Source organism: Falco biarmicus, chromosome 18 (assembly GCF_023638135.1).
Source record: "Falco biarmicus isolate bFalBia1 chromosome 18, bFalBia1.pri, whole genome shotgun sequence".
Lineage (NCBI taxonomy): Eukaryota > Metazoa > Chordata > Aves > Falconiformes > Falconidae > Falco > Falco biarmicus.
The window spans coordinates 5,554,196-5,567,153 of NC_079305.1; the positions used below are offsets into that span (position 1 = coordinate 5,554,196).

Sequence of the window (12,958 nt, forward strand, 5' to 3'; positions counted from 1 at the left end):
ACAGTACCATCTTTTTACCTGCAGGAATATCACAAAGAGCAAAGAGTCCAACTCTAATGTCACCATTCACTGTCCATTTCTGTGTTTCACAGTTTGGATTACAACTATGGTTCATAAAACGAGAATAATTCCCCTTTGGGCCAGCATCTATTATCCGGTCCTTCAAATAAAAAGAGAAGGACACATTTAGTACTTACAAACAAAAAGGTTTCCTGCTGACAAGTGATTACTAATGACCAAGGCAGCAAAAAATATGCTTATTTTAAATTAGTTAAAAGTTAAAATTTTTAAGTTTTAATATTATATTTATATCCAATATTAAAATTTAAATTAGTTAAAATAGTTAACATTTTGTCTTCCCTGCAGAGTTGGTTTTATGAAAAAGTGTCCACATATTTGTGCTTACAGGAGCAAAAGAAGCACAGAGCACAACGTAAGATAAGAGGCTGTTTTAGCTTTTCACCCATGCCATTAAAGAGAAACATGAATATTATCCTCCTACTGCCACTCAGGTAGGAGGGTCATATCAAACACGGAATAACGCTTCCATCAGTATTTTGCCCCTAGTTTTAACTATACAGTTTATATTAAACAAGACATAATATTTACCTTTGTTACAGTTAACATATAAAAATTGGTTACACTGTTTTCATGTGCACGTTTTATTCGCAATCTGCACTCTTCTTCGTCAATTAGTTCGCCAACATATTCATTCACAAATTCACCCTGAAAACGATGAAAAAATAAGAAATCTGTATTTGCTTTAACATCATAAGAAGTAGTAAAGCAGCACATAAAAAAGCATTTCCTATAAAAATATACTTTAACCATCTAGTAGGCAAAATGTGAACACACGCACCAGGTGTTTGTTGTCTAAGCAGTAAGTCCACCCAAAATGAGAACCACCCAAAAAGCAGAACCAAGCACTGTTTCTATATTCACTATAAAAAAACGTTACTTGTCAGTTCTCTAGAATCCTTTGAAACTTCATGCTTTCTTTTAAATGGACAATGAGACAATATTCATAGAATCCTAAGGAAATGTGAACTATTACAATGGCATGTATTTTCACTACATGCTTCACTTTTATTAGGACTTTAATAGTCAATAAACTCAGATTTGCAGTAACAAAGTTTTAATGAGGCAGAGACTGTACAAAAATTGTAAATAATAATAAAAAAATAAATCAAACATGTTTAAAAGTAGCCCTCCAGGCCAACAGGTTGTTCTCAACTTTTACCTAAGGGATTTCAGAAGAGCTGGGATATGATTGGTACCTTGATACAAGGGAGTCAATACTCAGCACTGAGCACAACTTTATCAAGACAGCCATTTACTGATGGTTTAAAACACTGTTAAAAATAGCTATTTGAAATGCTCAAATTCAAGTGTCCAACAAGCACCTGGTATTTAAAGAAAAACTCTTATAACATACAGTATGCCAACATGTTAACAAGCACTACCCTGTTAGCTGTGCTCGGGGCAGATGCCTGAGCAACTGACTTCTTAGTGACAGGGCTCCCTTGCCTCACGGCTGTCACAACCCAAACAAGAGTGAAGAAAGCGGTAAGTGAAAGGAATAAGGGTAGAAATCAGGCAATTTGGGTCATGTTTCTGAGACCTAATTCACCTAAATGACTGAGAAGCCTGGCACTCCTTAAGCCTGATTTACAGTTTGGAAGTCTCAGTTATCTAACACACATTAACAAGATAAAAGTCACTTAGGTTTTTTTCCCTTTGATTTAGGCTAAAATTTTCAGAAGCATCCAAGTCCCTTCATTGCCAAGTTGCTTTCAGTTCAGCCTGGCAGTTTTGGGAACACCTGCACAGGTCAACAGAACCCCCACCAGTTTTCAGCAAAGCTCTTACAAGAGACAAATGCATTTATAAAGTTTGCACACTAAATTCACAGGAACTCCACTAAAAAAAACACCCAAAACCTGCTATAAAAATTCACCAGGTACTTGGGACAGGAATAATTATAGCGTACTGAAAGGTTTTTAAATACAGCTTTCCTCCCCACTGCTCCTCTGGCTACTTGTCAAATCAGTCAGGTGTGCATAGGCTGAAAGAAGTTTCTGCCTATAACCAATGGAGTGGTTAACAGCATCCTCACCAAAACTGGTCTGTTAGAACACCTCCAGTACCACCCTACTTACATGCACGCTTGTCACAAACTGCTACATAGTGTTTCTCTAGCTCAGATTTCTAGAGACTGTAAACTATGTTTTAAAAAGCCAGGGAGGTAGGTGTCTAGTAAAAATGGACGAAAGCAAAGACACAGTTGAAATTGCCATACGTAAGCCTGAAGCTTCATCTTGACATTGCAAGACCTCTTCAGTAGATTATCCTATGCACTACCTGTGCACAGTTAAATACCACATTCCTTAATAATGAAAGAATCAATTCAGGGTCTCTTTGCTTTTTCTATACTTTCTGATTACACTGGAAGCTAAACATGTCATCCCACAGTGATCAGGCAATCCAAAACATCACAGCAGAATGCGCAGTCTGGAGGGCAGCCACCTTCCCTCTACAGAGCAGAGCAGCAGCATCCTCACATCAAGTTCCAGTCCACCAAAACTATGGCCTGTTTCCTCATAATGAGAAGCTCCAGGATACTGTTGCTGTTGAGTGCAAATTCGAACTGAAGAAAAATGAAGGCAACCAAGAGCAAAAGAGTTCTCTAGAGCAGAGTCTTGAGGATGTGGGCTACCCTGCAAACACAATTTTGTTCTGAAGCCTTAAAGTGCCCAATGCATCTTCTACTCTTCAGGTACACTTAGCCATCTCGTTGTTCAGAAACAATGAAGCCTGCGTGAGTAAGAGCAAAACACACATCCGTCCACCAGATCCATTCCTCTGCCTGGCAAGTTAAAGCAGAGGTGAAATCCAGGCCAACCATCCTCACGCTTGCCTCGAAGTACAGCAAGACTGCAGTCCAGCTAGACGAGGATTCCCATACTTAAGAGATGCAAGTGTAAGATTTTGTTTTTCTGTATCAACTGTTGCATATATTACCTGAAACCCAGACTGGTATTGCCAGCAATACAGTGTAAAGGAAAACCAAAGTGATCCACATCCAATGGCTTTCTGACAGTCAGGGAAGAATATTCCCATTCCACTCCTCACTGACCGCACCCCACTGATCCTCCTAAAGACACCAGCCATTCTAGTATTTCAGCCAAAGTCTGTAACAATTCCTGAGGCTCATCAGTCCCCGCTGCTTTTTGTTACAACAGCAGCATCATTTCCATCAACAGAAATCTCTGCATCTTCATTATTCTTCTCTGCCTTCTTGAACTTCTAAGAATCTTTGAAGTTTGTCATCCAATGCAGCCTGATCACCTCATTTCATTAATAATGTCCTGCGAGTTCTTCTGAAACAAATCCAGGCTGAAGAGTTGAATGCCAAGCAGGTGAGAAAGCTGACTTGTACCAGATGTCTCTATGAGGAATACCGCAAACTCCCCCACTCCAAGTATTCAGCTAACAGGAAAATGCCATCAGCATGTTGCTGTGTTAACAGCGTAAAAAGAAAAGGCAAATGGAAAGACTTAATAGCCCCCTGAAAAGGGGCTCACAATTCAAGCCAACTCCATCCAACCTTTGAGCTTCTCTCATATTCTGACCGTATGATAAAAACAAGAGGAAGAAAAGGAAAAAAAAAAAAAAAAAAAAAATAAAAGGGCTGGCAAAATAATTCACCAGCTTTAAGATTTCATCATCTTTAATGGCCTTATTTAGGGAACATTATTCAGACTACTTTTTTCCACCTTTTTGCCCTGCAGGCAGTGAGAAAACACACTTCCCTCCACCAGCAGAATTCCCGGTCACCTGGAACTTGCTTTTCTTCTCTAAGCATCAAGGTTAAGACACTGATGTCAAAACAGCAAAGTGGATTTTGCCATTACTGCTTCAGCTACAGAAGTTTCATGTCTTTTCAACACAAAGCATTTACTTGCAAGGGCTGACATTTTTGTATTCATTTGCTTAGAGGTACAGAGTTGCAGTGTTTTCACATAAAACCATGCTGATGGCTATCACAACCTATGTCCTTTGTAATTCTACCTTTTTAATGCTCCTTTTCGTCCTGAGACCCCATCCACGTCGATCAGTTTTTATGATTTCAGCATCAGGGTAGAGTCTTTTAGTGAAACACTGGTTCTGACATCGCTCTCCCGCTGGGCACACCTGGGGATGGCACTCATACTGCAGCATCCTGTTCAGACACTCTGACTCCAGGCCACAGGGATTCTCATCCGATGGCTTGCAGTTACAGCGAGGGATTTCTGACAGATCAGCTACCTGAATCTGAACCTTCCCTATTACCTTGTTGGACTGTGGAACGAAGCAAAAAAAGAATAAATTGTGAAGACGATGCACAAAGGACACAGACCTAACAGCTTTATTGGAGGGCAATCATCAACTGACACAAGGCGGCAGAACACTGACTACACTGTTGTTTTTCCTCTAGACCCTTCTGAAGGACAGTGTGTCACAACAAGTATACTTTCTGCAGTTCTGCAGCAGAAGCATGGGCTTTTACAGCCTGTAGTTGCCACTCTACTGCTAACTTACCTGGGGACATACACTGTTCAGAGAAGCCAACAGTAAACAATTGAAGAACATTAAAACTCATGACTCTCTCCCCAGTAAAATTACTGGTTCAGGAACTCAAAGCACACAAACCTTGATCAAGTACATCACTGGGATTTCTTCCAACTAAAATAAAAAAAATTAAAAAGGGACACCACCAAGTCCTGTGTGTCCAAAACTGCTGCAGTCTGCTGTAGGATGAGCAGTCAGTATATTCTTACTACTGCTGAGGTCAGTGTTAAAGTTCAGTGAATTGCAATAGCCAGCATGTATCTAAGACACTTAAGATGAGCTTGCAAACCAGCAAAATTCTACCCTAGGTAAAAGTGTTCTTCAGCTGCTAACTCTCTCATGAATACAGTACCATAAAACATTTTAGCACAGTAAGACAGACAAAATATTCTTGCAAAGCACAGCAAAATGACTTATTTGAACTTCCTTAAGCTCAAATTGTTGCAAATACCGGTTTAAATGCATAGCTTATTCATGCATAGAATAAAAATAGGAAAGAAGCCAACTCACTTTAATGTGTTTATAAGGTGGAGGCTTCCTTGAATTCCTTTCAATTTCTAACGCTTCTTTGCTTTCTCTTTGTGCTTTCAGCTCCTGGAAGCGCCTTGCTGCTTCTTCAAGTGCTGTGTAAGGGAGTTCAAAATAGAAAGAAATTAGCACCAGCTGCTGTTAATCAAATATATACACATAAGTATTTATTTTTTAAAAAAAGCTAGGAATAGAGCTCTATAAGCAAAAACACAAGGTAAAAATGAGTTATTGCAGTATATAATGAATCTATCATCAGGTACCTTTCAGTAGGTACTGAACAATGATCCCATGCAGCAGAGCCTAAGCTCCATCTTAACATTTCCCAGTTTGTGGAAGAAATGAACTTGCCCACAACAGTACACAATGAGTAGGCACTTAAAGAAACATTTTTATCTGCAGTCAAGGGATCTGCATAATGTTTGCAATTTTACGTGAACACAGAACACTAGTCACATAATATTCCCATGCAGGTTAAGTGGTGATGGAGACACAAACACGTGGAATTTTTGTCATAAACCACTATAAACTTTGTTTGATTTTACCTTTCTTGAAGGTCTTGTTAATACTAGTTTGCCCCTCAGCAAAGCTTTTATCTCCTTCAACATAAGGGAAAACTCTGCCCTGGTGTACCCAATAGTAGTCATGTGAACCAAAGAAAAATACTGGGAAGTCCCCGATATCATGTTTGAGGCCCTGTATGTTGAGAGGCACAGACCTGGGATTGCAGATCTCTGCTGGCCACCACCTGAAAAGTAGGGGGGGGGGGGGGAAAAGGAAAATATAAGTTCCCTGAACCACAGCCTTAGCTTCCGAGTTTGCCTAACTGGATTGAGAAATAAAAGCCAGTTTTCCTTTCTTAAAGAAATGAACTCCTTCCTTATGCAATCAAGGCTCCCGCTGGCAATACTTGGGAAGCACTGTGCAAAACACAAGAGAAGTTCTTACTCAAAGTTTTGGAAAAGCCTTTTAAGAACATATGTGGCATGAGAGCCAGTTTCTAAGATCACCTATAAATGCTTGTATTCCTGCAAGTGACTAACAGCAAACAGAAGCTAGGACATCTTGGTTCTTTAAGACAGCCTCTGGTTTTCCATATCGTTATTATGCTGTATAAAGCAAATGTAAGCACAATCAAGTATACATCATTGCTTGGAAAAAGCAGGAGAATTTAATTTCAAATGTAACATTGATGTCTGACACAAAGCAGATTAATTACTGTATTTCTAGTTCTTGTTTATGAAGACTGAGCTGCTCTGAGTTATCTTCCTGTAATTCTACAGTACATTAAAAACATCCAAAGCATTAAAAACCAAAAATTGCAGACTTGCCTGTAATTTCCAAGCTTGACCCAAACGATCTGCTTGTAACGTAGCTTCTTGCCAGCTTTACAGTCATTGCAATTCCAGCATCCTTCAGGCATTTCTATGTTGAGACACTCAGGGTGAAAGGAAGCTGGGCAGGATTCACAGCACAACAGTTTTCCACCTTTAAACAAAGAAACCCTGCTTTGTTTATAGAAGTAAGGATTTGCTTCTCCCTGTGCACAGCAATTGACATTCATTTTAAATCGTCTGTTCTACATTCTCATTTGCCCCACAGAAAAAAATGGCAGAAGAAAGGGATCAAGTCAAAGTAAACAATGTTGGTTAAAAAAAAAAAACAACTGTGCAGCACAATCCTCTAATGTGCCAGCTGTGGCTCTTAACAGCATCAAAGATACACAAAAAAGCAGCTGAGTATTTTTTAAACATGAAGCAAGTTGGCAGAAGCAGCAACATTCCCAAAGGAAGCCTTCATCTGAAAGTAGTGCCACTAGGTTTTGTTTCTTTGGTGATGACCAAAACTGGTTTATTTCTTTGGTGACAGCCAAAACAATGACAAAACCCCAAATTTTTAAGAAAGACTTTTTCAATCAACATTGCTATGACTGAATCCCCCAGCAATCCGTTAGTGTGCATGGAAACCCCCGGAGCCTATAGGTTGATCAATGCTTTTCTGTACCAAGGACATTATAAAGGAATTGTAATAAGTGTGTTTATTCCACAAAAAGAAAAGTTTGCCAGTATGAGCACAGTAAATAATGCAGAATGAGACATCACCCAAGTTGTCCCCATCCCAAAAGCTGCTTTTGCGCACAAAGGAAATCTTAGCGCAGTGGTTCACATTAATTTCTGAAGTTCACACTTATTTGGACAAAAGTTGTTTTGGCTGGCTTGTATTTTGGCAGATGTATTAAACGTGGAGAGCCACAGCACATCTTTAAGCCACCCTCAGCAAACAAGGCAGCTCATACAATAAGACTGGAAACATTACACATATTGTAGTATTTTATATAAGTATAAAAAATTATATATATACACACACTTTTATAGCTATATAAATTTTTGAAAAATTAACAAGTTTGTGTGTCTCAAATTCTGGGAGAGACTTGAGAGTATTTAAAGCAATTTTCAATTACAGTATCAAAAGTGTGAATGGTAACTTTCAAACATTTATCAGAAAATCTTGTCCACCTATAGACTTTCAAAAAGATCATTGCATTAACTGTTTGTTGCATGTCACAATAAGCATTCCTTAAACAAATCTGTTGCATGACCAATACTGTATTTCCTCTGCTAAAAACCAGTAAAATCCATCCATATGGATTTTCCAGAACCCCCCAAACCCATAATAAAATTTTAAAAGTTAAAATATTTTTTTGCAAATGTTATTTCAGAGGAAATACAGACCCAGTGTAAATTACTGAAACACTATCCAACATGGTAAAATGCTGAGAGATGCAAAAAAAAAAAAAAAAAAAAAAGTCAAACAAAATCAAACAAAACTTTCAGTGCTAAGCAAGAAAAAAACCCAACACTTTGCTCTCAGGATGCATTAGTAAAATATTGCTCAAGCTAAGCAGAGGGCTCAAAATAATTTTTGTTTTCAGGAATTACAGGAACTACTGAAAGCCATCAACCTAGCAACGTTCAAAATAACCTAACTTTAGAATGGCTAATTAGGCACCATTTCTGAACACTCCTGGGAAATCAAATTTCTGTGGGGAATAAAATATTACATCTGAGTATTTTATACAGACAACAGTTATCTCCCCATGAGGTATTCTGAGATGCTACAGCACCACCCACACCAGAATGAAGTGACCTCTCTCCTCTGGAGCTGAGGGGTTTCTGCACAGGACAGAAAGCCCGTCCACCCGTGATCCAGCATCTCCTGCCATTCCTACGTGCGGCGCTGCTTCAGAAAGCAAGTACCTGTCCTGCGAGGAAGGGAAGGAGCACTGGCTGTCCCATGCTAGCAGAGGTGGAACATGAGGCCCAAGGGCTAATGGACACATACGCAAGCAAAATCTCACTGCCTTCCCCCTTCGGCCGCCCTCTGGATGGACACAGTACCCACCCTCATTCAACCTGAAAAATCCTTTCTTCTCTCAGGCTCTGCATAAGCTACCTAGAAGGTCTGAAACAGAACATCCCCCCTATACTTCCATACATAAAATCAATTTAAGAAGCTGTTTTACATCACCCTGGTAAGTACTGAACTGCAACAGTATCAAGCTCTATTTGCCTCCTCTTCACATTACTGTGTAAATAGCTTCTCTGAAGCTGGAATAGCCTAGGCCAGATACAAAATGATTTAACCTCTTTCAAGGAGAATTTAGTGACAGCAATTATTTTAAGCCCTTTTGTAATAAAAAAAAGTTGCCAACAACATGAACACACGCTCACAATAATCAATGAGTGAAGTTTACTGAAAAGCAATAAGTGGTGCTTGACAAGCAGACATTTCTCATTTGATTTAAAGAGAGAGAAATAATAGAAAAAGCGAAAGTAAATTAAAGAGAAAGAAACTATTTTGGTTACCTTTCTCACATTTCTTTTTGGAAGCTGACGAAGGAGGAGGAATCATAGGTAATTTCATCAACTCAGCACGATTTGATTCATTCAGTAGGTAGTGGGACTTATAGGCATATGAACTGAACAGGGGGTCTGAATGATCCTGCACTACCAACCCTATACGAAACAAACAGAAAGAGATGAGTTGCAATGAAACTACCCATGATTCCATAAAGGAGAAAATAAAATAAATCAAATGAACACCTCTAATGCATATGTGTGTGAATGGAAAAAAGATAAAACGAAGAAAAAGAAAAGTCTGACAGAAAGTTTCTTCACTAAGAAAGAGGTTATGTATTGGAGAGACTGAATTAAACTTAACTGGAAAAACTTAGGATGAATAAACTGCTACTAAGTGGAATTTTAGTTGTGCTTTTACTCTTAATTTGTGCATTTACAGAAAAGCACAAGAAAAGCAAAGAATTTTAAAGCTGTGTGATCCACCCTCCCTCCCAAATGAAAAAAGCAAGCTAATGTGAAGAGCTGGGGGATGATGGTCACTGCATCAAAGGTCATGCTGATAGCTGGGGCTACAAGCTGAAAAAGCAGACGTAGTATACAAGAACTCACCACCCCATTTACTACAAACCTATCTCCCAGATACTATCTATGAAAGTGTTTTGCCTTTATAGTTGCATTGGAAAAAAATAACAAGAGGGGTCAGTGATTCTGCAAGGCACCAGAGGGGAAAGAACAGATGAAAGTTCTGCCCTATGCTGTTTGATTTTAAGTAAAGCTCCACCAACCCTGCCCTCCCACTGCTGCTTTGGAGCAGTCAAGCACTCTATTCTCCTACATGCCTTTTCTCCAAACGATGTGTCTGGATTTCTCTGTCTTTCTCCACCAAGAAGAGTTTTCCCTCATTGCTCCAAAGAGCCAGGCAGCCCCAGTGGGAGCCCCATAGCTACAGATCAGAAGCATTTGGCCAGAGATTCATGGGAAGAGCAGAGCAAGTGGGACCCAAAGAAACAGAGAAGATGAGCTACCAAGACAGCCACCAATTCTTTCCCTTGTGGGACACACGCAGAGCTGAGTGCTGTAGAGAAGCTTTTGAAATGGGGTGCCTAAAAAACTGCTGTAAGGAGAATGGCATCAGCCTACCTGGAAAACATGTCCTTGGGAGGATTCATAAAACAAGTATGACCTACACATGCAATTAGGTGAACTATAACGTGCTTAATGCCAGATATTCCAGGAAGGTGAATAAGAAGTCTTAAAATATACCGTACTTCAAGTACCTCATGATATGCAAGTTTGTATATTTTATAATTGTCTCATATCTACATTTTGTCACTTCAGTAATGCTTTGCATCTAAGCACAAAGTCTCTCCTTCTGGTATCAGCTACAGCTAATTAAATAACCATTCTCACACAGAGATGCCCAAGTATTTCTAAAGCATTCAGTTCCCCATTTCTTTCTGAGCAGGTACTGTCAGTGCTCCTGCCACAGATGCTGTCCTCACCTTATGTCCCTCATGCTGACCACATATGACTAGACAGGACTCAAATCAACCCATCCAGGGGAGTTTGCTAAATGTAAACCTTGCACAATCTTTCGTCGGTGAAGCACACTGGCTCCTGATTCCAGCTATGCCTAGTAGAAACAAACCCCACAAAAATTTTCTAGTAGAACAAGTACATAGCTGCTGTAAAATACAGAGGATTCAGTCAGTGGTAGCAGTTTATAACTTTTCAAGTTCTCAGAACTAAAATTCAGAGACTATAAAGGACAGGAAATCCCATCTGCTGGGGTTCAGTGGTTACTTATATTGCCAGGAGAAAATACAGACTTCTGTAGTTTCATCTCTGATGAAGCCAGATTCAGGTATAAACAGAATTACTAAAACAATGTCAAATCAATTAAAAAACAAAAAAGCATGAAAGTTTTCTTCTGCACTTCATTTATTTTTTAGAGATAAATGCATGTCTGCATCTTCAGCAAGCATAAAACTCCTTTACTGTAATTCAGTTTTGGAACTCTACTCCTAAATTTTCATTCCTGTGATGTATATACAAGATGGATACCAAATAGCAGGTACTCCTTTTCACAAAGCTTTTAAATAGGTTTTACCCAGGACAAGTAGGAGGCCTCTATTTTACACCTTTGTGTCACAGAATTCTCAAGGAGATTCACCTTCATACGTATCTGTAACAAACTACTACAGATTTATAATCTATGTAGTACATAGATTATACAAGTACATTCTATGATATTTAGATCTTAACTCAGCTTCAGGCATCGGTAGTAGCTGGCCACAGGTTTAATAAAGTACAACTTCAAAGAAATTTATTTAGCTGGTTTGTATAATGCCATGAATTTTGATACTACAGCTTAACAGTGTTTTGAAATTGGTAGAAAACAAAATATTTAGGATAAGCTCAACGGCAGAAGCCTGCCGTTGCCTTCCATTCACATCTCAGTATAAACACAGCTTTGATAACCAAGATCAGCAACACTCGCATCAGCACGGTGCTCTAACAACTAAGATCCCATGACCTACCTCATGTAGGAGCAGGACAAGACATCATCCTACTGTACAGAATTCTTCACGTAAATACTTACAGGGGCAGACTAAAGCCACCATTGGACCTTGCTAAGAGACATTTCTAATCTGACATTCAAACCAGGGAAGATCCACAGAAACTCTTCTGTCATAAACCTCTATCTGATCCTGGTACCAGACTGACTCCGGACAACTGAGATAGAAAACATAAACCCAAAGTGCTGAAAATATTATGGAACTGCTCCACCCACCAGAGAAATTGTTTTTAATGACCCTACTCTAGCTCTAGAAAACAAACAACTTCTTTCCACTTATTTATGTTGGACTTTTGGGTGTAAGAATTGGTTAAATTAATAATATTGAAGGATAGGTATTCATTGTTCTCAGAGTTCACGTCTGACGCAGAATGCCCCAACACACCTGTCTGCTAACAGAATGCTACATCACGCATTTTCAGCTAGCTCTATTTCAAAGAGACAGCAACTGGCTTGGTTTTGTTGTTCAGACCCTGCATTTGTACATGCAATACTACTTATCAACCAAAATTAAACACCAAACATATATAGGGCTACCTAAGAACCTAAAATAAGAGACCATAAAGACACTTACTATGTCAGATTTGCATGTGTACATCTGTGCAATGCTGATGTCACATGTTGGGGTGGCCCCAAAATGTTTAAATAAGCCCACAAAAGGAGAAACACTGAACTATGTTGTAAACATCTTTTTATATGTTCAGAGGACCTTTTTTAAAGCTCAGTCTAAAACTTACTGTTTCTCTCTGAGCTTCTGAAGTGTTGGTTTTTTTTTTTTAATTTTATTTAAACTCAATCCTTTGTGATGGCTCCTAAATTACTTGGGAAAGAGGAAAGTGGAAGAAAAGACAGAGGTAGAAAGGAAGTAGTTCTGGCACCAACTTTTTCTTCCTATTCAGACATCTTTACTACTCTGCTCTTGCAAATTCAAGGCAATCTTCCCATACTAAACCTCCAACTGAATGAACACAGGTGCAAACAAGTAACTTCAAACACTTTCACTTCCTTATTAGTGGCTTTCAAAGCTGCTAAGAAGAATACATCCAACATAAACTTCCAAAATGCTGTATAAGACACATATTATTATTAAAACACCTAACCATGTCACTTGGATTAATCTGAGAGAACAAAGGTATTTTTGCATTGTGAGACTAAAGCAACTGATGCACTGAAACTTTTCAACCTGCTATTTGACAGAAGACTAGTGACTTAAGAGCCATAAAAGCAACAAGTCGGGGGGGGGGGCGGGGGCGACACTGAGGGGGAAGGAAAAAGAAAAGAGAACTTTGGCATATGGAAAATCCCAGCATGAAACCTGTTTATACAGTATTGCGAATGGTTTTGTTTCAAAGTTCTCAAATGTGATGGTAGTTCTAAATCA

General features: G+C 39.1%; 1 protein-coding gene across 7 annotated transcripts in view; it reads right to left on the bottom strand.

The window, feature by feature from the left end:
* NSD3 (nuclear receptor binding SET domain protein 3) overlaps positions 1–12,958 on the bottom strand; it is a 52,122-nt gene that overhangs the window by 8,082 nt on the left and 31,082 nt on the right. For 5 of the 7 annotated variants that reach the window (XM_056362794.1, XM_056362791.1, XM_056362795.1 and 2 more), the window contains exons 15-21: positions 9,006–9,155; positions 6,471–6,627; positions 5,685–5,887; positions 5,122–5,234; positions 4,072–4,341; positions 610–726; positions 19–160 (exon numbers count right to left, since the gene is read on the bottom strand). In XM_056362794.1, coding sequence (XP_056218769.1) covers positions 19–160; positions 610–726; positions 4,072–4,341; positions 5,122–5,234; positions 5,685–5,887; positions 6,471–6,627; positions 9,006–9,155 — 1,152 coding nt within the window. Of the gene's footprint in view, positions 1–18; positions 161–609; positions 727–4,071; positions 4,342–5,121; positions 5,235–5,684; positions 5,888–6,470; positions 6,628–9,005; positions 9,156–12,958 lie in introns of those variants that run through there. The other 2 variants (XM_056362796.1, XR_008825990.1) reach the window with 2 other exon arrangements.